General features: G+C 37.5%; 1 protein-coding gene across 3 annotated transcripts in view; it reads left to right on the top strand.

Moving 5' to 3' along the window:
* ANO3 (anoctamin 3) overlaps positions 1-27,062 on the top strand; it is a 286,084-nt gene that overhangs the window by 253,003 nt on the left and 6,019 nt on the right. For all 3 annotated transcript variants that reach the window (XM_053925078.2, XM_053925079.1, XM_053925080.2), the window contains 9 exons: positions 290-454; positions 7,175-7,211; positions 9,411-9,522; positions 10,298-10,355; positions 15,213-15,310; positions 17,945-18,078; positions 18,781-18,933; positions 22,809-22,956; positions 26,819-26,899. In XM_053925078.2, the coding sequence (XP_053781053.1) occupies positions 290-454; positions 7,175-7,211; positions 9,411-9,522; positions 10,298-10,355; positions 15,213-15,310; positions 17,945-18,078; positions 18,781-18,933; positions 22,809-22,956; positions 26,819-26,899 (986 nt within the window). The remainder of the gene's footprint in view (positions 1-289; positions 455-7,174; positions 7,212-9,410; positions 9,523-10,297; positions 10,356-15,212; positions 15,311-17,944; positions 18,079-18,780; positions 18,934-22,808; positions 22,957-26,818; positions 26,900-27,062) is intronic.

Raw genomic sequence — 27,062 nt, 5'->3', positions numbered from 1 at the left:
ATTAGTTATCTTGTTTTAAAACCAAGTATTCCATTTAAAAGTGGAAATTTAACAAAATTCTCATTTTAGGGTGATAACTTTATCACACTACAACAACTTAAATTTTATACTATATATTTTGACTCTGCTGTAACTTAGTTCCTTAACAGAAAAAAATTAAATATATGTATACCCTCTTAGAAAAACAAATTTCTTTAGCTCTTGGGAGCAGTGTATTCTCTATGGTTTTGTCTTTGTTTCGTTAATTGTGCAAAATACGGTTACCTCCTCTTGGTCCCCCAAATTACAGATCTCCTTGGTGATCACTGCGGTGTTTGCAGTCGTGGTGTATCGCCTGGTTGTCATGGAGCAGTTTGCATCATTCAAGTGGAATTTCATCAAACAACACTGGCAGTTTGCAACATCTGCAGCTGCCGTCTGTATCAATTTTGTAATCATCATGGCCCTGAACCTTGTAAGTGTTTACAGTTTTTCAGTAGGTACAAAAGGGAAGAGGTCTGTGTTTCCTTTACTTAGCTTGTATTTAGAGGAACTCAAAATAAGACCAAGCTGTGTGTCTGGAAAAGACAATTCAGTTTAGCAGAAAATGTTTTATCTGTGTAGTTCACATGATAGATTCCTTCAAATTAAAATAAATGAGCCCTGGCTGGTGTGGCTCAGTGAGTTGAGTGCCAGCCTGCAAACCAAAGGGTCTCTGCCTTAATTCCCAGTCAGGACACATGCCTGGGTTGTGGGCCAGGTCCCCAGTAGGGGACGCACACAAGGCAACCACACATTGATGTTTCTCTCCCTCTCTTTCACCCTCCCTCCCCCTCTCTCTAAAAATAAATAAATAAAATCTTTAAATAAAATAAAATAAATGATAGTTGTTCAAGGGGTGACCTCCCCCCAAAAAAAGAGAATTATCTTCCGGAGGACAGGCCCCTTGTAATATAGGCTTCCCCCTACAAGGTGAGTGTTCTAGGAACCCATCTGTATCAGTGTACCAGCTGGCATTGTTGTCAGAGGTTGTGTTTGGCTTCAGTGAATTTTTTTTGAAGACTCTTTCAATGTCTTTGGCCATTGCATGATGGGTGATTTACAAGCACACCTGCCCACAGCGGGCTAAGAGTTCAGCAGTTTTTGACCAAAAAACATGTCATGACCCCACATGACCCTCCATGTCCCACGCTCCCTATTAACCCAAACTCTCCCTGAGCAGCTTTTTTTGGTTTCCCAATCAAAAAGGTCCTTAAAGGGAAACATTTTGCCAATGTGGAAGAGGTAAAACAAAAAACTATAGAAGCACTAAAAGGCATCAAAATCAATGAATTCAAAAACTATTTTGATCAGTGTAAAAAAATGTCTCAACAGGTGTAATTGCCTCAGATGGAGAGTATTTGGAAGGTGACTGAAGTTTAAACATGTAGGAATAAATACACAATTTTTTATAAATAAATTCTGGTTTTTTGGTCCCTTCTCGTATTGTTGAAATTCCTTTCCCTTTGAGTTTGTAGTTTGATTAGTGATAACTTCATTCATAAATGTCTAGTGTGTGCTAGAAAGCACTCTATTTCTTGCATTCCAGTAAAAGATTGTTTGGATTAGAAAACCATTCCCAACAAACTCAAGCTCACAGGAGAATTTGGTGGAAAGATAAAGGAAAATCAGAAAGTGAAGGATTGTTGTCACCAGGGCCTCATGTGAAAGAGAATACAGTCAGACAACCACTCCGATTTTATTTCTCTGGGACAAAGCATTTTGTTCCTTCCTTTCCCTTCCTTCCCGTCCCTCCTCCCACTTCCCTCCCTTTCCCCCACCCCCACCTCTTTCTTTTCTTTTCTTCCTTCCTTCCTCCCTCCCTTCCTTCCTGCAAGGTTTTCATGCAAGGGTTGTAGTTAATGTTTTCAACTGGAGTCTGCTTTCTTCGGGTTCATTTTAATTTGTAGAAGGAGAATATTGAGTACAGAATCTTCAAACAAGCCACACAATATTTTAATTTATGCCCCCGGCTTATAGATCAAAGCGAATAATAAGCACTGAGAAAAATACAATACTAGGATAGAGGGGCTTATAGGGTAGTATACGTTGTGCATTGCAAAGTCACCACATTGAAGGAGAGCCAATCACCCCACAGACATTAGGTTTTTTAACACTTATGATAATACTCTTATGGTAGGTAGTGAAAGATCTTATCTGTAACAAAATCAGTACGTCATGACAGTTTTCCAGTGGACAGAGGTTATTGTGGTTAGCCCCATTTTCTGAGGAAAAGGAGGCTAAGTATTTGACGTGTTTATTTCTAGGTAACACTAGCAGTCAGCCAGCCTGACCTTAAACTGAAATCTTTTCTTACCCTTAGTAAGTTGGCTGACATCAGAATGACTGGTCCTAGTGCTGCTACCATTATCTCATTAGCCAATGGGAAAATAAGACTCAGGGAACAAAGGGGACTGCCGCGTAGTTGAAGCACGAACAGAACCTGAGTAAGATCAGAAAGAAGCCATCAGTTGCCTCCGAAATGAGGTGGTAGGATTGTGATAGTGGATCGGAGGGCTCAAAGGGGAGAAAGAGGGCACCCACTCGGAGGAGCCAAGAAGGAGCAGGTAGCGGATTGCTATTTGAAGAATTCAACCTGCTATGTGCAGAGACACAGAAGTGCATGTTGTCTGTCCTGAGGAAATTGTAAGAAGTGTCTATGAAACATACATCTATGGAAGACTGAAGAAAATAAGGTTAGAAGAGTAGATCAGTGCCCATCTGTGGCGATCTGGAGTAGCATGTAATGTAAAGAACTTAAACCTCATCTTCCGCCTCTGTGGGCAGTGGGGAGCCACCCATGTGGGTACTTGATTAGCCACCAATCAACTTAGCAGATACATTTATACATGTAAAAGGCATTAAAATATTAGAATATATTACAATGTAGTTGCTATGCTAATAAATGTTTTCTCTCAAGAAAAAAAAAACTGGGAAAAAAATTAAATCAAAACTGCTAGAGTAAAAGAAGATGTCCTGGGTAGATAATGACCCTGAAAGAAATGGGAAATAAGCATTACAAACTAGTGATACTATCTCACCTAAGGCTCTTATTAAAAGAGATGTTCTTTTCACTTTTAAGTAAAAGATGTTTTCCTGTGCACAAATTAATTCAGAATTTAGACAAAGATGTAATGCTTTTTGAGCAAACATAAACCTGACTTTAAAAATATATGGGGCAAAGATAGTATCAAGAATCAAACTAAAGAGCAATTATAGCTGCCCAGATAAAAATTGCAAGCATATATCAAAATGTTATCAGAAGTTACCTCTGAAAAGTGTAGGTGATTTTTATTTTCATAACATCTTGTCTAATGTTAAATGTATATTTGCATTTTCTAGATTTTCTATGATAAGCTTATGTTTCATTTAAAACTAGGAAAAGACAGTATTTGATATTAATTTCCAATATTATACTTTAAAGAAATCATCAAAAATGATAGCCCAGGATTTTTGTAGAACATTCTTATCATAATATTATTTGAGAACAAAAATAGGTAAGAGACTCCATGAGTAACCAAAAACACAAAAAATACATTAATTCAAATTCTATGGAGTATCATAAAACCAACTAAAATGCTATTTTAACATTATTCTAGGACATGCAGTTACATAAAATTATATATAATTGCCCTTGACTCCCATTGGAACACACCTGCATTTTGAGACAATAGGAATGAGAAGAAAATGTTAACAGTGGTTATCTCTCAGTAGTGGGATAATATTTGACTTAATACATAATATTTTCTGTTTATTTAAATATTTATCCCTATAGGTAGGTTTTGATTTACAATTAGAAAAAAATAACCTTTACTTTTAAAACATTCCAGCATTTTGTAAAACTTGGAATAAATTAGAAATGGAATGTGCTTTGCTTTTACTTTATATATGAGTCACCCACAAACCCACAGCCACTAAGTAGCAACTGTGGGCAACTTTTAAAATTCTGTCTTTCACCAAGTAAAGAAAGAATGTGGCTAGCAACATTCAATCACACACATGTTCCCCTGTTCTGATGTCTCCCCCCCTGTCTGCCCTGCCCCCAGCACTGCCCAGGCTTTCATTGGTGTGCGTAGCCAATTCCTCAGTTCCCTACCTGCTAAAAGGCAGTGGTCCTCGGACATAGGCAACACAGAGATTTGTTACCTGGGTGATCCTTGCTACCTCACGCAACGTCTTGGAACTTCAGTTTAGATCTGCTTCTGGTGCACAGAAGGTGTTCGGTGAATCTTAGCTTTCTTCTGATTTACTCTCTGTGGAAACAGAGGCATGTACACATTGTCGACATATCGTCTGTCTTTTTTATCAAACATATGTCTAAAACACAAGAACATTTGAAATTTTTATTGGTTCATATAGAAACCCTGGCCACTATGCTAATGTCCAGGGTTCCTATTCGTACCTTTTTAGGGTCTTAATTTTAGCTTCTCCTTGTTCAAGTCTATGATCTTTATCAGTTTTGAACTTATAGTTACAGAATATATATTGTTGATGGTATAACACCATTAAAAATATTAAGAAAAGTCATTTGACTCAACCTCAAATGCCACTCACCTCCATTCCTACCGTAAACTAAGTGTACCCATTAAAAGTAATCATCGTTAATGGCTTCATGCCTATTTATTCGCCACCCACCCATCATTTATTATTGCCTTCAGGAGAGTACCCTGTGTTCCTGTGTTTGGCACTTTGTTCCAAAGACCTACTGATCTTTGAAAAATCTTGAGTGAATTAATGAACTTGCCTACTATTTTTGAAGGAAAAAGAACACAAAGAAGCCAAATGTGGTTAATTAACTTTTGCTTGGGAAGGCAAGCATGACTGCTCTGGGAACAGGACCTCCAGGTCCACGGTTCAAGCCTCAGGTTCTACCCAAGTTCTTTTCAGCTAAACTGAAGAACTTGTGGTCAAATTTGCATTTGAAAAAAAAAGGAGCTTTTATCCTCAAACATCCTCCATATAAAAAGCACTCATATTGCAAAAATTGAAATTTGCCTAAGGTTTCCATTGGTATACTAGAGTGTAGTTTTATATTATTCCAGTTGCTTCTTTTTTTAAATCATTTATTTATTGATGAGAAAGAGAGAGAGACATCGACTTGTTGCTCCACTTGTCCACACATTCACTGGTTGATTCCTGTATGTGCCCTGACCAGGGATCAAAGACGCAACCTTGGCATATTGGGAAATCGCTCCAACCAACCAAGCCACCTGGCCAGGGCTCCAGCTGCTTCTTGGTGACCATCCCTTAACCTCTCACTTTGCCTCCCCTCTAATCCCTAGCATGCACACACATCCCCACCCCTCAAAATTGCCCTGTCAGAATGATTGCTTTCACACGCCGTACAGTTGGATGAATTTACATGACAGTTCTTCCTGGACTTTGTGGTGGTTCTGGAGTTGACAAGTCACTCTGCGTGGACAGATTCTGTGGCTCATCATCATGTCGGTGCCAGTCAGCTAGTGTCAGGGCCTAAGATGATGCAGGCTCCCAAAAGCTTCGCAAGAAAGCTTCGCAAGAGCACTACTTCCAGAGGTGGATGGGCATCTTTTGTGATTTATAACTTTCTTCCAAATGTTATTGTGATCCATTGAGGCTTCAGCTGCAAATGTCACCATCCCAGACTTGCACACAGGTTCTTTGTGCTAGGTGTCACGATGAAAATTGTAAATAGTTTATGTGATAAGGCATAGCATAAATGGCACGAGAGAGCCATTTAGCAAATTCTGACTTTGTTACTTACTTAGTAGTGTTACCTCAAGCACAGAACCTGACACTTTAAACTTTAATTTCCTCTTCTGTAAAATGAGGACCATTGTACCTAATTGATGGCATTGTTGTAAGGACTAACTTAAATAATAATATATATAAAGCACTGCTTGGCACCTTCCAAATACTCTGAATGACACATACTTAGATAACGTTTTCTTTCACTCCCAAGGAAGGCACTCAGTTCATTGCTAGAGGCTCAGTGCCATTTAAGGTCTATTTATTGATTGACACAAGTCTATCTTATACTTTTTGGAGACCCTTCTATAAACACCTGGTGATTAATGGAGTGGAGAAAAGACCATTTTACAATCAAGATAACATTGGTGTTCATGCATTTAAGCTAATCTTGTCCTAAAATTCACTTGTGTGTATACTTTTGTTTTTATTTTTTAAGCCCTACACTAGAGAAAGAATGAGACTATTGTACTCAATGTAATCTTTCTGTCTCGAGATAACACTTTAGATCTTAGGAAGAGGTAGGTTTAAATCCTGGCTAAGATGAATAATCACAATAGCTCTATTGAAAGAACAGGCAGGGAAGGTGAACAACTTTTAAAGTGTCTAGATACCTACCTTTTAATTGTGCATGCCGGCAAGCAGGGTTATTGAAATTTATAATCTAGAGAATAATTTGTAGGATTATAGGGTTATGTGGTAACATATACATGCACACACATGTACCCACAAACGCATATCACCCTTCTGTCTGTAGCAAATGTACTTTCCCAACTGGATTTACTTGGAACATAATAAAATATGTTTTCTTTCCTTGAGTCTGCATGAGTCATGGATAGATCATGTCAGGGCAGGGAGAAGGTGGCAGAAGATGAAAAATATTGTAAAATTCTATTATTCATGTGCCTTGCTTGCTTATAGACTCAACATATTAGACTTATGAATCGTGTTTCAAATAGCCACCAAGCCTACTTTGTTCCTTAGGAATGCAAATTTGTACACTGTCTTTATCAGAGTTTGGAAAATGTTTTATCAGTAGTAAGGAAGTCAGGCTCCCACTTAGCCCTCCAGTGTAGTAAAAACTGTGTAGTTTGGCCATGAAATACCAGGTCTGCCATTCATTAGTTAAATCACTTCAGTGTTTTTCTCAGACTCATCTTCATTTATAAAATGGAAATAAAGATGGCTCCCGAAACAGACTTTGTTATTACAGAAACCAAGTGTGGCTGTGTTTATACATGTATTTACAACACTGCTATACTACATGCATTGTGTGTGTATATGTAAAACACTACATAGTAACCTCAAAAAGATGCTTCTACCTAAAATGTAGCTACTTTGTACAATACGTAGATACTTCTTTGAATATGTAAATAGCAGCCTTTTCTAAAGAAAATAAATAGTAGTGACTATTGTTCTCATGTTACAGGCTTATGAAAAAATTGCTTACCTTCTCACTAATTTAGGTAAGTCCATTTTTCTTCACCCCTTCGTAAAAGAACACTTTATATGGGGATATCAGTCTGTAGTTGCTTTATGCACATTAATATTCTTAATATCAACTTCAGTTACATAATTGCCACTAAACAATGAAAGAAGTGGCACAGGATGGTGGACTACACCACATAACTGTACAGAGGCAATGCGTGTAGTTACAAATCCTCCTAACTGGAAATCAGCAAGCCTGGTTCTTCTCATGCTCACGTGCTTTTTTCCTTACCTTTCCAGTTCTTTGATCTCCCCAATATTATTTCACCTTTATTTCTCAGTTCTATACTACTTTTGAGAGCCAGTGTCACTGTCTGCCTTGGCTTAATTCTTGTCTTGATACCTGGAAAGTAAATTTCTTGAGACCTTCTATATCAGAAAGTATATTTTCTCTATATTTTAACTTGATTTTTAGTCCCTCAGTTTGGGGGTCAAAGTCTTTGAGACGGAGCTATTTGAGCAGGAATCCTTCATTGTTCAAGAACTCACCACGTGTCAGGCACTGGACTAAGCACTTCTCATTCATCATTTTGTTGTATTGTAACCACAATTCTCTGACAGTAGGATACTTATTTTATGGATTAGAAAACAGGATAATTAAACGAGTAGAATTTAAATGCAGACATGACAGGCTCCAGTTAACTATAGTGGAACAACTGTGTCACTCCCCTGTAATATATTTCTTCTCCCGTAATGTATTACAAGAACAAGTGATAATAGAAGAAACATTGCATGGAGGGGACCAATGGGCCCTCGTTCGTGCTCTGGGGCTGAATGATAATATCACTTGGACATTATGTAACTATGAGCAAGTTTCCTCCTCTCCCCATTCTTTACCCTCTTCCTCCCCTTCTTCCCCCCCCCCACCTCTGCTCCTCCTTCTCTTTCTGAGTCTCGGTTTCCTTATTGGGAAAATGAGAATGGAAACAGTTCCTGTTTCATCCTTGTTGCCTATTGGCTGCCTGGCACATGACAAGTGCTCAATAAGTGGGAATGAAGGTTCATTGATCTGAGCTAAAGTATCTTCAGCTGGATAATGAAGCACTTGAACTAGGTTGCCTCAAATCATTCTTTTAGCTCTGATTATTTATATTCATTTTCATTTAAAGTACTTTATACTCAGAATGGCAGCAAATCTAAAAAAGTGATTTGGGGTAGCATCATTAATAGTAGCAAACAGAAGAGTGATCTGTGCTAAGTACCAGAGCAGCACTGCTGTGAGGACATGCCGCCTCTCCTGCGTGCTCTTGCTGGAGCCCACCGACCAGGCACTCTGACAGATGGCCCATAGGCCCTCCTATTTCCGGAACATGCCACCTTTGGGCTTGAAGCTCCCCAGGACCTAGTCCCTCTTTATTCTGTGATTGGCTCCTGCCTATATTTCGGCCTAGTTTTTTCTTATTAGATCCCAACTAATTTTCTACCTTTCTTGAATTCTTCGATTATATTGCAATATGTTAGATTTACAGTACGTGGTTTTTGTCATTTATTTGGATGCTGGTAGGAGCAGAGGGTGCAGTTCTTGCTGTCATCTTCATCCAGTCTCTCTCATCACTTTTTTTTTGTTTTCTTTTGTTTTAAGAATCCTGGAACCATACCATGTGAGAGTTGACAGGTTCTTTAAATCACATTGTCAAAACTTCTCATTTTATAGATGATAAAATTTACTGCAGAAAATGCAAAGAGACCTGCCTGGGACTACCAGCAGCTGTGTGTAAAGCTGAGATAAGAACTCAGCTCTTCTGCCCCTCTCTTTTCTTTACCATTTCACTTAAGTCTGCACTCAAAATACTCATCCGTCAAAGAACTCTGTGCACAATTTAGGTCCCTGTGTTGAGCATAGCCAGATACAGTGAAGGGCTAATTTCATGTTTATGTTTACTTCTAAATGAAAGTAACAGAGAGGATCCTGTAAATCTTTACATGTTAATAACAGGCATCAAATTTTCATAGCTGTGGGGACGTCTGCAGATTGTCCCATTGGACCCTTTCATCAGCCCCATATTGCAGATATCATCATTCACATCCTACCGATGCAAACACTGGCACTTAGAGACCCTGAGTGCCTCACAGACCTAGTAAATTCCAGACCAGAACTCAAACGTGGGGCTTCTGATTCTGTATCCACATTTCTTGTCACTCACCTCAACTGTGTAAACACACCCTGTGTTCTCTAGAATATCCTCGAACAGAATCGGAATGGGAAAACAGTTTTGCCCTGAAGATGTTCCTCTTCCAGTTTGTCAATCTAAACAGCTCTATCTTCTACATCGCTTTCTTTTTGGGGAGGTAAGTCAGCTTTATACACAGTATCTTTAGAGAGTGAAAAAGATTGGCAACAATTTCATTTGCGGTTTGTTAACGAAGGTGGCACTTTCTTATGCCCTGCCTTAGAAAATGGGGCTAACCAGTTTCCACGTGTTTTCAATCATAAGATTTCAGTATAGTACTTCTGGCTGCCACTACCAATTAAAGTTGGCATAAAAAATAAAACTTTTATGCCATGAATGGGTTGAATTATGACTGTCCAATCTTTGGTAATGGTTTTGTTTAATAAGAAAATAATTTTTGCGTAACCCTAGGTCACAGTTCCTTAGTGTGGAAAATTCCTCTACCTATCATGTTAACATTTTTTTCCTAATTTGGCTGCAAAATATGGAAACAACGCATATTAGACCACTGCTTCTTATATGCCATATGATTAACACCCCAGCCATTGCCATGCAAACATACTGAAGCTAGAAATACTTAAAATTAAATTATTTGCCACATTATATTCATATTCTTAAGTAGATCAACCAGACATTAAAACTCTACAGATGAAGGTGGAGAAATTCATTCAGTTGGTTTGTCTGTACTGTCTCTACCCATCCATATTGAAGTCACAGGTCACTTTTTCCGTTTTATGACCAGCACTTTGATGTGTAAGCATGACCTAAGTCAGCCATTCAGAACAAGTGGCATCAGCGAACACCTATGTCTCCCCACACTTGTACTTGCGATGCATTGGATGTTCTTCCGTCGACCCACACAAATGCTAATGAATTAAAATGGCTTTTTACAGATTTGTAGGCCACCCGGGAAATTACAATAAACTTTTTAACCGCTGGAGACTGGAGGAAGTAAGTAAGCTTGTAAGGGTGCTTGTGGGGATGTGCATGGACGTGGGCCGATGACTGTGAGAGAAAGGGGGGTGGAGAGAGAGAGAGAGAAAAGGTAATTACAGGGGATTTCAGGCATGTTGAAAATGCTAACCTTGCTATTTATCACTTCTTTGCCCTTAATTTAACCTCTCTGAATATCTCTCTCCTCATCTGTAAATTGACAATAGTAATACTTAGGTTGCAAAGCTGTTCATAGAAAAGAAATAATTTGTATAACACAATTAGCACAACCCCAGGCCTGTGGTAGGTACTCAGTAAATTGTTGATATTTAGCAATGCTCTGTCTCCACAGCTACCCAAATATTCTGTTGGCCAGTGACAGACTAAGGCCATTCAAAATCCCAGGTTTTTGAGAAGTCCCAAATCAAACATGCAGTTTTTTTCATAGCTCAGAAGAATGAGTAAATCTGCTAAAAGGCTTTTCATCTACCCAATTTGGAGTGTTCAGCTGGAGTTAACAATGGTAGTGGGGGAAACAGAGTGGTTACAATACAGGCAGATCTGTGAGCTGATGCCACCAATGACTTTGTGTAATTGGCTATTCTCATGAAATTGTTGTAAGTCATGATTCTTCTTTGAAAGTGCCAAGGAAATAATTATAATATTGGTGTCAGGAAAAATGTTTTATAACCATTCTAGACATTTTCCAAGATATATATGATATAGATAGAGCCATATTTTTCAGCAAGGGATTATTTATTTTGAAAAAAAATCAGTGAAATGAGAAATGTGTGTTTGCGATAGACCCTAAACATCCTAGAAATGTATCTAGAAAAAGCACATATAATAAAAGATAATGAATTCAATCATACAACAAGCATGCATTGCCACACACTCTCTTCTAGGCTCCTGCCGGAGAGCACAGGGTGTACAAATGAAGAAGCCCCTTTCCTGTCTTTGTATCGTTTATAGTCATAAAGAAAAGAACGTAACCATGATATGTAACAAATATTGTGTCTTTCCAGTCTGACAGTACACATCCTAATTCGGTCACACCCAAATTCGCGATCTCGCACATCTCTAAGTCTCAGTTTTTTCTTTTGTAAATTGTGACATAAATGGCTATTTCAGCACTATTGGCGATAAGCACGTTAAATCGGACCGTGCATGTGAAATCCCTGGCACAGATAATGGCAGCCAGTATAAAGACAGGCAAAAAGTACTGCACTGTAACTTAGAAAGTTATGGACAGTGATCCTGGCCTTTCCTCATACTGTGCTATATAATATCTCACAAAGTATTTTATGGAAATCTACATAAAATGTTAATAAGAGCTAATTTTTAATGAGGACTTACTATATGCCAGCACATCCCAGCAATAATTTCTAAGTGTTTCACATATATTGATGCATGTAAGTCTCACAAAGATTCACCTCGTACACTCATTTTACAGACGAGAAGACAGGATCGTAGAGAACTTATGTAAATTGCCTCCAATTACAGAAATATACTAGTAGACTGATGAAGTCTGCAACTTGATGCCAGTGTGATCAAGGCAGCCTTGTTTCAGAGTCTGTGCTCTGAACACTGTCTTTCCAGCCGCCACTGGGATGGGCACAGGCCCAGTCCAGAACGTAGTGGAAACTAACTTTCATGAGAGATTGCTGAATGATTGCTGGCTCACACGGGTAAATTGGATTTAGAATAAACATATAAAGTAGGGGAAGTGAAAGGAACATGGGTATTGATTAGAGTCTGATAGTCCTGTCTGCTACTTAGCTTCATCGTCTGCGCAATGGAGATGCCGACACCCGCCTCACCAGGTTCTTGCGAGCAGCATAGGTGGAGGTACCCAGCTCTGGGTTGTCCATGGGCATAGAACTTTGCGTGGTGTAATGGGAATAACAGCCTGGGTCTCCTGAATGCTCGTTCATGCCCTTTTACTCATTGCAGGTATAGGACCTTTTTACCAAATGAATTTTCGACTGTGGAGGACTAGAGTTAGCTTAAGGAAATCATTATGTGAGGAAAGGGGATTCACAAAAAAACGTTGGATCCCTTTCTGTGCCCTATAAATCACAAAGTCATCAAGGCATCATTTCAGCAAAATTATACAAATGGTCTGCCACCCAGCCTTCCAACTTTGGCCTACTGTTGGGGAGAGCGATTCAATCACATGGTTCTGCAGTAGTCTGTTTTTCTTTTCCACATAATGATATGCTTTGATAAATCAACTTCTCCAGGCAACAAACATATTTGGCAAATAGGATTTATCTTTAGTATTATGTAGAAAAGCACCGGATTTGGGTTCGGGAGGCCAACCCTTTTATTCCCACACCATCAGTCAACATTGCATGACCTTGGATAAGTTAATTTGCCTCTTCGAGACTCTGCAAAAATGCAGAGCTTCAGCTTGCAGCTGTGATCTTTGCTCCGCTTCTCTAGCTCAGTGATTATTCTGCCCCAGATAGTCTACTGACCCATTTATCGTATACATGAGGCAGAGTTCAGGGGCCCTACATTCATCCTAGAGAGAAGGGGCATGCTTAGATGGGAAAACTGAGACTTCTCCACACAATAAAAAATGCCACTGCCAAACCCTCTCTCTGGCTCAGATTAGGAGTTTTAAATTACGGGGCTGAAACTGGAAAATCAGGCTTTTCATGTCCTAATTATTTGTTCTCTTTGAAGTCCCACTGCTACCGATTTGATAGAAATAGAAACTATGGATCAAAGCTGTAGAGTTGATCGTCTTTGTGAGCAGGACATGAACCCATTTCCAAAGAAACACACCCACGTTTTTCTACCCAAAAGTTTTTTTTATAGTACATTGTTTTCAAGCAAAATATATTGATTGCAATTTTTATTATAATCATACTTTTGTTTGTGTGGGTTTCTAATGCTGTTTTTAAGAGGTAGAATTTTTTTTAATTTTTATTGAATTTATTGGAGTGACATTGGTCAATAAAATTATATAGGTTTCAGGTGTGTAGCTCTATATCACATCATCTGTATGTTGTATTGCGTGTTCCCCACCCCAGGTCAAGTCTCCTTCTGTCACATTTACCTCTTCTACCTCCCTGCACCCTCTTCTCCCTCTGGCACTCACCATACCATTGTCTGTGTCTATGAGTTTTGTCTTTTGCTTTATCCCTTTACCTTTTTCGCCCAGCCCCCCTCCCAGAACCTCCTCCCCTCTGACAGCTGTCAGTCTGTGCTCTGTATCTGTGAGTCGGCTTCAATTTTGCTGTGGCCGTACCACCCTGAATGTACCCAGTCTTCTCTAATGTTAACTTCAATTTAACGTCGAAAAATACAAGGATCACGAGAAGGCAAAATTTGGATTATGCTGACAAACTCTTTTGTGGCATGCTTTTATCACTTAAAAATATGTTACAGTATATGTAGATACTTCCTCATCAGGAGGCAGAGCTTTAGCATCTGCCCCCATCTTGAGAGTGGGCTAGATTAGTGACTTACTCCTAAAGACTCCTAGGGAGAGGGACAAATGAGTGACTGCACAGTAGAAACACCTGGAAAATACTACACCAACCAAGTTATGGTTAATATCACTAGTGATGTCATATGGATATTATGCAGCCCCTGATGGGATGTCATGAAAATTCCACTTTACTTCTGTGATCTTCCTCCATCTCCAAAACACATAACCCCAGTCTAAACATGTGGAATCATTAGAAAAACCTATATTGGGGGATTTTCCATGGGATAGTTGTCCAGCAGTCCTTAAAACTATCGAGGAAAAGGTGAAGGGAGGTGAAGGGACTAAGCAAAAGAATATATCACATAGACACAGACATAGTGAGATGATAGCCAGAGGGAAGGGGGATGAAGGTAAATGGGGGGATGAGGATGGAAAGAGACTTTGCTTGGGGTGATGGATGCAGGATGTGGGGTGCAGATGATGTTTTATCGAGCTGTACAATTGTAACCTGTTTGGTTTTGTGAACTAATGTCACCCCAACTAAAAAACTTTCAAGGACATGAAAAACTCAGAAACTGTCTAGAGCAGAGGAGACTGAAGAGACATGACAAATATATGCATTAAGGTATCTGGGTCAAGAAGATATAAATTGAAAAACTGAAATCTAAAACGTCTAGGGTTTCGTTAAGAGCAATGTGCTAATGTTGGCTTCTTAGCTTTGACAAATATACCTTGACAATGTTAACGGCAATGGAGGGAACTGGGTGAGGGGTATGTGGGAACTCTCTGTATTATCTTTGAAAATTTTCTACCAATTTAAAATTTTCTGGCATAAGCTTATTTTTAAAAAATATATTATAAACATTTCACCATGGAATCAAACACTTGTCTGTCTCCTGTTAATAGATGCGTAGTATTGCAGAACATTCATTAAAGGTGATCATTCCTGACACAGAGTTTGGCAGTAGTAAATGCTACTAAAAAGTTAGATTTGTAATGGGGGAAAAAAGGGGGAGCGGCAAGTCAAGGAACAGAAGTAGAGGACTCATGGGCACAGGTGATGGGGGGATTGACTGTAAGAGTTGGGGGGACAGGGCAGGGAGAGCAATAGGGAAAAGGCAGGACAACTGTAATTGAACAACAATTAAAAATAATAAAATACATGGTAATTTAAGAAAAATAAAGGCCATGTTAAGTGTAAAGAAAGTTAGATTTGTTGTTATTGCAGTTATTCTTTTGATTAAAATCCTGATGTAAATCCTGAAAACTCCCCTATCTAGTACCCTCATCCATGCTGTTTCTTTCCTGTTTGCATTTTCTATACGCCTTGCGATCTTGTGACCGGGCTTTAGAATTTGCTTTGCAGTTCAAAGGCGGGGGTGTCCGGGCCAGCTGGGAAGAGAAGGGTCATTGCAGTTCTGGCTCTGTTTCAGTGTCATCCGAGTGGCTGCCTCATAGACCTCTGCCTCCAGATGGGAGTGATCATGTTTTTGAAGCAAATTTGGAACAACTTCATGGAACTGGGATACCCGTGAGCACTGTATTTGTAAAATTGCCTTTTATACAGTTACAAAGAAGACAGATAGAGGTAGTGTGAATATTCTTAAGAATTTGGGCTTGGCAATCAGGTGAGGGTCCAGTTCTCGATCTGCTCCTCACTGAATGTGTGACCGTGTATATGGGAATAAAATTTCCTGAGTCTCAGTTTTTACATTTCTACAAGGGTATCGACAGCTCTATCCACCACAAGAACAGTTGTAAGGACTGAAGGAAATAATAGACGTAGAGTAACTGGTGCTCTGTTCAACATATTAAGACACTTGTTTTTCTTAAAATATTATGATAGTACATGTTCTTCGGGATAGAAATAATTTTCTGACTTATTTTGGCTATCAAAAGTCCAAAACTGTTGTTATTTACTATTTCCACTCCCTCCCAGAAAAAGAATAAAACAAAGATAAATTCAGGGATGGAAGAGGTTTGTACTCTGTGTTGCACACACACACACACACACAGACACAATACACAAATCATTAGAACAAGGTGATTGTGATAACATCAAATCAATACCACTCTTTTGTCCTTTAGATAAGTTTTAACTTGTCTGTGAAATGCCGACATGAAAGGATGCTGAATCCCCACTTTTACACCTATTAAATAGGTTATCCTTCAAAATATAGTAAAATACAATGCATTTTAAACAATTTGGTATGGAAGCTCTGGGGCCTAATCAAGGTTAATAACATGACTATTCCGAAGAATTTCCTGACTATGGGGAAGAACTGGTTAGTAGGTAGATGATTTAAATAGTTTAGGATTAGTCATCAAATTATACCATGATTCTTTCTCCCTGCTGACCCACAAATGGCCCCGGGACATTCCTCAGCAGAGACCTTGGGGCTGGAGAGGGGACATTAATCCTGAAATCTGCCATAAAGTATTGTGTTAAATCACAAGCAGTCTTAGTATGAAAGCACCGAGATCTTGTTCAAATTCTTACTCTACCCCTTGCTAAAGATGCCTATAATTTACTTGGCCTCACTGAGACATTATTATTTTTATTTGTAAAGTAAGGGATTAATAAAGATTAATTGAGATGACCATATGCTCATTAACCTTCAATAAATGACAGCACCCTTTTGTGAAGATTTTTATACAGATCCTCAATATTCACACCAGATTAAAATGAATCTGTTCTAAATGAAGAGAGAATAAGGGATGGAGGATTTGGGAACTGAGTCTATTCTTCACACCCCTTCCTGTCCTTGGCTCATCTCTTTGAAACATACGGTTGGGGGAATGTTATCTTAAAATACCTGAGAAAATTAGCTATTAAGTGCCTAGCACAGGAACTGACATGGTGTGAGCACTTCATACACACCATCAAGATAGTGTAGTAGTTCCAGTAGTAGGAATAATTCTTTTGTGACCATCTTCCTGGACTTCTGTATACACCATGCACTTTGCACAGCACATTTTAGCATGGCCTTGCCCAGTGGGCAGCCTGGATTATGCATATCAAATGCCCAGGGTGCCATGGCAAAGGACATCCTATTGGTGTTTGTCCAACAGCTGGGCAAAGGCATTTTGAAAACAGTCTAGCAGACGTAGGCCAGTCGCTAAAGCAGTGATTTTCAAACTTTCGAACCACAGGTCTTTTCCTTCCAGTAAAATCTGAAGCAGAACTGAAATAAATGGAAAAGAAGCAAGCAAACCTGCCTCAATTTCAACTTCCATCCCCTTTCTTATCTTCATGGGGCCCCAGAGGCAGCCTCCATGGGACACACGTTGAAGTACTGCCTGATATTTTGGTCTGCCTCTGGTTCTTTTAGCTCCCACTGAAGCTCTAGGTCCACAGTTAATTGAAATTGAGAGTTGTGTGCTGTTCACTGAATCCTGTGAAATTTACCCCATCCTAGAAATACCGTGCATCTAACGCAACATAATTCATTGCCCCAAAGCCCACAATATGTATGTACTGGGATATTTCTGAGTAATATAATTTCAATACTGCCCCTGGGCTAGGGAAAGAGTGCTATTACTTTCTTTCCAAGTCTGAGAAATGAACTCAAAAACAAGTCCATTGCCTGTAAATTATTGTTCACTATAGTAGCAGAAAGTAATCACTGATGCTCAAACCCTTCGCTTTATAAACACAGGTGAAATGACTTGCTAAAACTCACACACTTAATGCACTGCAGGGTGGGGACTAGAAACTACATGTCTTGAAACCCTATCTAGGTCTCACTGTTTTAATGTGGAACATAATTGTACTCATGTTCAGAAAACGTAGCCCAGAAATGTTGGGCTATGGGAAATGAAGGGTTCGGATGCAATCACAACAACAGGCAACACAGGAGTTCAAGCATTTATATAGACGGGGTATGGAAGCACTCATGTCTATCTAGTCAATACCGGGAAGCGTCCAAGTGTATGGGGGGGTCAATTCCTAGATAAATATGTGGATGTTTATAGGATCTGGGAGAGTTTGGAAGGCTGAGGCCTTTTCTCCCATGCTAAACTTGAAAGACGAGACCATATAAACACCTTCAGTTCCCAGGAATGCTTAGTGTAGTCCCAGGGTATTTGATGTCAATACACTATGAGTTGCTCCCTAGGTACTTAAATAAGAGCTCAGAAGCCCTTTGTCTGCTTTGCGGTGTAGGTTGATCCAGAACTGGTGGTCACGACATAAAATCAAGCGGGGAATACAAGATGCTTCTATACCTCAGTGGGAAAATGATTGGAATCTGCAGCCCATGAATATTCATGGACTGATGGATGAATATCTAGAAATGGGTAAGGACGGATCCTTCTGCAGAACTATTTGGCCTTCTTGTTACTGTTTTTCTATTTTATACAGTCTTTGGCTCAAGAGAAAATCATCTCTGTCCTTTCTAAGCCAAGCATTCTAAAACACATCGACGCCTTCATCTCAACAGACTAAAGATATTAAAGCATTGTCCTTAGAAGTCTACCGCGTTTTGTCCTCATAATATTTGTCAGCCATAATAAAGTAATAATTCTTCCTCACAATAAATTGTTACACAGACCTAGTCTGAGTTGTGGCTTCTTCAAGAAGCATACTTACAGTAGGAAAATAAATATTTACATTCCAATTGTAAAAATCACAATGTGTTATCTTAACATTTGCCCTTTCTCTGGACTTCAGTTTTCTTATCTTTAAACTAGAGAGGACAAGATTAGGTCTCTTGGGTACCTTCTAGAGCTAAGCATTTTTCAAGGCCCCCTTTTTGATTTCTTCCTTTGTTTTTACTCCTCCTATATGCTGCATGGTACAGAGGTGGAAAGAACATAGACTTACAGTCTATTGAGCTGAGTTTGAATGCAGGTTTTAACATTTTTTAGCTATCTGCCCTTTAGCAAATTTACTGAAAGCTATAGGAGCAATTTATGTAAGTCACTTAATATTGCATAATGAAGGCATTCAATAAATGATACTGTTTCTATTACTAATTTTCTAATGTTCTCCCTTTACAGTTTTGCAGTTTGGTTTTACCACCATATTTGTTGCGGCTTTTCCTCTGGCCCCTCTTTTGGCTTTGTTAAACAATATCATTGAAATCAGACTGGATGCATACAAATTTGTCACCCAGTGGCGGAGGCCTCTGCCAGCCCGAGCAACTGACATAGGTAAGATTCAGGAGTTAAATGTTTTTGTCATTGCTAAAGCCAAGAGGTAGCCAAGTCTTATATAACACCATGCAGGTTGCTATCACTGGGGCTCCCTTCCAGCCATAACAAAACTGAGCAGTTTTTAGTTGAAAGGAAGAAAGAAGGGGAGAGAGAGAGAGAGAGAGAGAGAATAAAGAAAAAAGAAAGAAAGGGAGGGAGGGAGGAGAAGAAAGAAAAAGAAAAGAAAAGAAAAGAAAAGAAAAGAAAAGAAAAGAAAAGAAAAGAAAAGAAAGAAAGAAAAGGAAGGAAGGAAGGAAGGAAGGAAGAAAAAGAAAGGAAGGAGAGAGGGAGGGAGGGAGAGGAAGAAAGAAAGAGAGAGAGAGAGAGAAAGGAGAGGAAGGAAGAGAGACTAACTTAGTTGAGAGGAAGTTCATACTAAACATACTATTTCATAAACCTATTTGTAACTACAAGGGATCTCATGTACATCTTTCTATGTTAGTAAATATAGCTCTGCCTCATTCTTCTGTTTTTTTTTTTAATTTAATCTTTATTGTATTTTTTCCACTGCCATGTAGTCCCCTTATACCCCCTACCCCCACAATCACCACACTGTTGTCCATGTCCATGAGTCCTTTTTCCTTTTTGCTCCATCCCTCCAACCCCTAACCACTCCCCCATACACTAGCTGTCATCCTGCTCTCCATCTATGAGTCTGTCTCTATTTTCCTTGTTAGTTCAGCTTGTTCACTAGATTCCACATATGCGTGAGATCATATGATAATTATCTTTCTCTGTCTGACTTACTTCACTTAGCATAATATTCTCCAGCTCCATCCATACTGTCACAAAGGGTAAAATTTTCTTCTTTTTTATGGCCAAATAGTATTCCACCATGTAAACAGAGTTCTATTATATGTTGTATGACAGTTTTAAAAATCAGCCACCTGTTAAGAGATATTCAGATTGCTTTAGCTCTTGCTATCCTAAACAATACAGAGGTGAACATCTTCATGCCTACTTTGTCTTATTATTTTCTCAAGGTGAATTGCTAGAGTGCAAGTCCTGTGTCAAAGAGCATGAACATTTAAAGTTTTGCTAATTTGTTAACATGTTCTCTAGCGATACAGCCCCAGTGTATCCCCCCACCATAGTGAATGAATGCTCATTTCTCCATTTTCTCAGCAACGCCAGCTGTAATCAGGTTTTTGTTATTCCATCCTCAACAATAAGAGGAAGAAAAATGATATGTTAGATTTACTTGCATTTTTATTATAACTATGAGATTAATATATTTGTATCTTTACTAACTGTGTTTATGACCTTTGGCCATTATACCTGACCTGGCGATCTTTATCTCATATTAAAAATACTAGCTTTTGATATAAATATTGTGAACATTTTCAAATGCTGGTTTACATTATTATGCATGAGGTTTTCAAGTGTATCTATAATCAAATTGATATTTCTTCCTTATAGTTGTTACTATTTGTGGCATTCTTTAAAGAGATCCTTTAGAATTCAATACTTTTCACCCATTGTTTTAATTGTTTTGTATTTTAGCTATATGTGTTATTTGCCTTTTGTTTGTTGGAATTTTATGATTTTATTTAAAGTGTTGATCTGTCTGAAATTTGCTAGTAATAAAGGTGTTAAAACTGAGATCCAGCTTTTTTTTAATGGATAGCCAATTTTCCTAAAATTATTAAACAGCCCATCTCTTTTAAACTTGTTTGAATTATCTCTATTTTCTTGTACCAAAATCTATATAAACTTACGCATATTACTAGAACCTCCATTTGTACATTGATCTGACTACTTATTCTTGGCATAATGTTTTAATAAACTGAAGTTTTGTAATAGGAATTCAAAGCATATGGAAAAGCAAATCCTTGCATTCTTTTCTTCTCCAGTTGATATTACTCATATATATTCAATAACCACAAAAGTCTGTTTACAATATATTGGTCTGTACACAGAGATTTAATGCCATTGAACTTGATATCCCATTTATTGAAACAACTGACATTCGTTATGTTAACTTGCTGTTATTTAATTTGGATATGTTTATAATTCCATTATTAAAATAATGTAAGCACATTAAAGAAAATCTAAAAAATAACTCAGAGGAAAAAAACAAAATTCCAATTTTAGCTTTAGTGTTCATTGCACTTTCCAATGAATAGATTACTATTTTTTAAATTTTTCTAGGTTGTCTTGCTCAAACCAGATGACACAAAAGTATAAAAATAATTAATAATCCTCCCCCCCTTTTACCTTTCCCTTCTACCTAAGGGATTCAGTGAAATCAATTAGACAAATATCCTTCATCAATGTTTTTCTTGCTCATACAAATATGTAAAAAATATTTATGAATATATATTGGGTTCTGCTCTTTTCTTCATGAACATCCTCCAGCTCAAAACATACTGGTGTAATCCATTTAAATAGAGTAATAATATTTGTAATATGAATGACATAATTTTTATAGACATTTACTTAATTTCCCAACCATAAACTGGAATAAACATACATCATATAGCTATAGATAAATATATGCAAATACAGATATTGACATTAATATTGTATTATTATATATCACATATCCATATATATAGATTGTAGTATAGATCCCAATATCAGATTAATTATCACATACATTGTAACAAGTCATATTTAAACAACTACCTAAAGCAGTTTCTGTTTCCTCAATCCCTAAATACCACTGGACAGTATAAGAATTTCAAATCTTCAGCAATCCAGTGAATTTTTTAAAATCTTATATTTTGAAGCACATTTCTCTGAAAACTAGTGATTGAAAACTTTTTAATGTTTGTATTGGTTATTTATATTTTTATACCAAATTACTTATTTGGATTATTTGCTCATTTTTCTTTTGGATAGTTTGGTTTATTAAAATTTTAGGATATTTTTGTATGTTAATAACAAATAATAGTCCTTTTTTGTTTTATATGAAGCAAATATTTTCCCCTTGGCTATTGTTTTCTTTTGACTAAATAGTGTGACTTTTATAAAAATATATGTTAAATTTGATATATTCAAATATTATATTTTTTTATACATTCTGATTTCTGGGTCTTACAACCTTTCCAACCAAGGAAATGTTAACTTTTTTTTATTTTTCTTTTTTCTTTTGTTTCTTCTTTTTCTTTCTTTATATGCAATGTAGATACATTATAAAGATTTTGAAAATGAAGAAGGTGAGGAGGGTTGCAGGGGCAAAGTTGCCAATCTATACAATCATCTTTAGCACTTTGAGTATTTTTTCTAGAACTTTTTCATTTTTTATATCAATATTTTAAAGCTGAGTTTAGTCCTATTTAAAACATGGTTTGACTACAATCAATAGTATACTGATACTATATGCAATTTCCAAACCTTTATTTGTGTGTGTCTCTTTGATGCCACGTTGCCCTCTTGAGAAGCAGAAATGTCAACTAGTGATTTGCAGGTCTTAATATCAAACTAGGTTTACTTTCTTGTATTTTTGCCTTAAAAAGTACTTGACATAGTGAGTACATATGTTTCAGACTTTACCCAACGATATAGAACTAAATGGTTTTCGCTTGTTATTTTTATTACTTCGGCAAGTTGTAATTAGGCTTCGAAGCAGCAGTACCAAGTTTTATTATGACAGACGTAAACCAATTCCTAATGATACTTTAATTTTCAAACCTTTCAAGACAGAGGTCTACCTTTCCCCTGTGAAAAAGCACTCAATAGCTGTCTTATCTGTAGTGAGATCCTATACCAAGAAATCAACTAATAGAGCTGTGATTCCAACATAACTATAACATTCTTTTCAAAATAAGATTGAGGAGAGGGTTTTATTTACTTACTGTATTCACTCTCTTTCATCTTTGCCCTACTAGGTATATGGTATGGAATTCTTGAAGGAATTGGTATATTGGCTGTGATCACCAATGCGTTTGTCATCGCCATCACGTCTGATTACATCCCACGCTTTGTCTATGAATACAAATACGGCCCCTGTGCAAGACATTTCAACTACGGAGAAAAGTAAGGCTGAAATGTGCACATTTTTCTGACATATTTTGTGTTTGTTATTGAAATGAGAGCTTATTGGGGAGTGTTGTTCTGTGACAATTAAGGGCAGTGTTTCCGACCATTGCATTTATAATGTGGATATTGGAGAAATCAAGCGGGATGAAAAGGAAAACAGTGTTTTACAGTAAATAGTTTTAGAGTCTCTCCATGTTTTCACTTGTAAACGTATCACTGACATTAAATGTTAAAAAAAAAAAAAGATGCTATAATGTATTTAGAAGTCACATTTAGAACTGGAAAAGACCTCAGAAATTATCCAGTGCAATCTTTTGACCATGCGGATGGGGAAATTGAGGCCCACACTGGGTAATGAAATTGCTGAAGCGAACAGAGCTAGTCGGTGGGGACATACAGAATGGGAAGGACCTGTCAGCTATATGACGAGAGATTTCTCCAAAGGAATTTACAGCGAGCTGTCCTGTGCATCATAGGATATTTAGCAGCAACTTTGGCCCTAGTGCAGCACATTTCCAATAGCAACCTTCCTCCTCCCCAAGTTGTGACAACCAAAAATCTTTCCAGACATTGCAGATGTCCCCTAGGGGACAAAATCACCCCCAGGGACTATGGGATGTTTCAGATGTTTTCTTCTTGCATGCTGATATCAGGGAAGAATGCAAGAGAGACTGGAGTTGGGGAACAGAGATAAACTGGAGTCTTAGCTGGAGATTAGCCTTTGATGTAGAAGTCATAATAGAAGATAAAGCAGTGATAAGAGAAGCTGTTTCTCCTTCTTCCTTCTGGAGTGGTTTTCGGTATGTGTCTTATCTAGACACAGGACATGTGCCCCAACAGGCTGAGCCCTGGTTTAGGATGAAATCAGTCCTTAGATCTGCTGATGAACTGATGTTTTCTTAGAACACTGAAATGCCTTTCTGAACATAAATGTTTCAGTTTTTCAAAGAGAGGTAATAAAGGCATGAAAATTTTTTTATATTATAGAGTCTTTTCAAGGGATTTTAACTTGAAGTCAAATACCCTGGGCTTAAATTCCAGCTGTACCTTTTACTCAAAGGAACATCATCAATCTGGATCCATGATTAAGAAATGATGTCTGAAGTAACATTTTATGTACTGTGAAACACTATATAAAGTGGTTTTATTATTATAGTGAAAAATCAAAAAATCCATTTTTTCTTAATTCATAACGATCTAGAAACGTGGAGGTGGGGAAGGGAGGTGGGTTTGGCTGGAGTGGGGTGGAGGGATGGGGAGAAAACGCAGACAACTTTAATTGAATAACAATAACAATTTAAGTATAAATAAATAAAGTGGAAAAAATAAGATTAAAACAATTGAATCATATGGTAAGAATTTAAAATATGTAGACATGTTTTGCAGTCCTCTTCCTTAGAAGCATTATTTGCTGGCGTCTTTACTGCCACCTAGAGGCAAAAAAAATTAAATTGGTTGGTTACTTTTAGGACCTACCTTTCAGGGGTAGAGATAGCACCTGACCCTTTGTCCATATTGAATGAGCAGAGATGTAGAATAATTTCAAGAGGGGTGAAAGCACACATGCATGGGGTCAACCTTCTATTTCATTTTTTTCAAGGTATGCTTAGCAGCTAAATTGGAGTAGAGTCACTCAGATTGTAAATTTTCAAGGCCAGGTAACAAAAGGATAAGAGAGCAATGAAGAGGAGGGTGTTGGCAAGAGAACAGTCGAAATGGTAAATGATGAGGTCTGGGATAGGGAAGGGAGTGAAGCCAGTGGGGCCGTGTAATTAAGAATTCCGGGTTTAGAATGAGATAGATGTGCACTTGAGCCCAGGTACTATCAACTGTTTACGCTGGGGCAGCGGTTCTCAGTGCGTGTTCTGCAGGTATCTTTCAGGGCCCATGAGGCCAATACTACTTTAATAATAATACAAACATAGAGCTTATTGTTTCACCGCATTAATATTTACCCTGAAGGGGCACAAGCTGTGGGGATAAATTTTTCTGGTGACTGTGCTTAAACCAAGGCCGTGACACCAAAGGGAACTAGGACTGATGGTATTTCTCATCACTGTACAATTGCCATTTTAAAAGTTCAGAATGTCCTTGATGAAACAGTAATACTTATTAATTCATGAAATCTCTCTTGAATACATGTCTTTTCCATACTCCGTATGACAAAATGCATAGTGTGCATAAGCACTTCTGTAACGTGCCAAAGTGCGGGTCCGTCCCAAAGGGAAGCACCGTGTGCTCGTTGGGGCTGCAAACCCGTCAAGCTGTTCTAGCATGGAATAAGGGTGGCCAGCCGATGATGATTCAGACTTGGGTATTTAGCAGACACTCTTTTCTAAAATGCACAAAACTATCTCATCATTTTAAGGAAATAATGGGCAGTATTTGTTCCTATGAATAAATTTTAAGATTTGAGGTGAAAATTAGGATTTTAAATAACTTTTTGTGTACCACTGTGAACTTGAAAGCTTTCCAGAACTTATAGATTATTTTTCCTAATAAAAATCAATGGTAATATTAATGTTAGTGATGTTTCGTAGCCTATAGTAAAAGTGTATCAACATTTGGAAGACCTGTATAATGGAGGGAACATATATTTTTCAAATGACCCATATTTGATGTTACAAAATCATGTATGGGTGAAAAAATAAGTTAAAAGTTCAAGATAGAACTATGGATTTTAACCTAATTACATAAAAACACCTTACTGATATATTTAGATTCCACTTGCAACTAAACTGTAGGAAATGACCAGATGCAGAGCTTTGGTGGAATATCAAGGAAAAATGTCAAAAACTATCTGAAATGTTATTAAAATCATCCTCACTTTTCCAGCCATTTATATTTTTGAGGAGAGAGTCTGTACTTAACTCTTTAACCGAAATAACATATCACAGCAGATTTAATGAAAATTTAATGAGATAGGGGAATCTAGTTGTCTTCTGAATACTAAGATAAGCATTAAAGGAATTTGCAAATATGTAAAATAATGTCACTTTTCACTACACTTTTTCTTTAAGAAAATATAGCTATTTTTTTTGTGTTATTTCTATTAATTTATAATGTGTTATTTCTATTAATTTATAATGGATTTGATAGTTATTTTAAAATTAATTATTAGAGAAATGTTTTCTAAATTTCTCAGTTTTAATTTCTAATGTGTTAAATATCAGTAGATATACCCCTAAAAAAAGGCCTGATGGATTCTATAATTAAAAATATAAAAGGTGCCTGAGATCAAAAATTTTAAGAATTACAGGTCTAGAGAAAGTTATTTAGTCTCTGTAAACCTTAGTTCTTTAATTTACATGATGGAGAGTAAAAGATTATTGTAAAAAACCTGTTCACAATTTAATATATAACCACCGAGGTAGGGATGTTTGCATGTGTTGTTCACTGTTAAATACCAAGACTCTAGAATTTTTCTAACCAAATGAGGTTTTCAATAAATACATACCTAGTAATTAATAAATATATCACAAATAAACATGTTCATTGATTGGCTGCTTAATTATAATTAACCAAATAATATTATATGCATATTTATAAAATATTTATAGGGGTTTAATCTATAGGAAGTAATTACCAGTACCTAACGCATAATAGACACTTAATAAATGTAAATCAAATAAATGGGTAAGATGGAAACTACTGGGGGAAAATGGCAGACAAGGGTCTGACTCATTAACTACAGATGTAAGGGGAGTCGGGGAATAGAATCGGAGGGCTGGGATGCTGGGGGTTTATAGTTAGAGGGAAAGGGATGGTGGTGCTTACCAAATCTTGTCATTTGTAACGAAGAAGTTGGACTAGAAATTTGTGAATCTCTGAATTACGTGATACCTTTCTTTTCTTCCAGTTGTTTAAAGGGGTATGTCAACAATAGCCTCTCCTTCTTTGACCTGAGTGAGCTTGGGATAGGAAAATCGGGTTATTGCAGGTACTGACTTACAAATTGTAGCTATCTTATCTTCTTGCCTTCATCCTTCCATCTCCTCCCTCCCCATAATAACAAGCCCATTTGAACTGTCCTTCTGGAGATCTGGCAGATCAAGAATATTTGTAGCTATCTTATCTTCTTGCCTTCATCCTTCCATCTCCTC

This window comes from Desmodus rotundus, chromosome 5 (genome assembly GCF_022682495.2).
Source record: "Desmodus rotundus isolate HL8 chromosome 5, HLdesRot8A.1, whole genome shotgun sequence".
NCBI classification, from domain to species: domain Eukaryota; kingdom Metazoa; phylum Chordata; class Mammalia; order Chiroptera; family Phyllostomidae; genus Desmodus; species Desmodus rotundus.
Note: the sequence above shows the minus strand (reverse complement) of the source record. Positions and strands in the feature narration are given on the sequence as shown.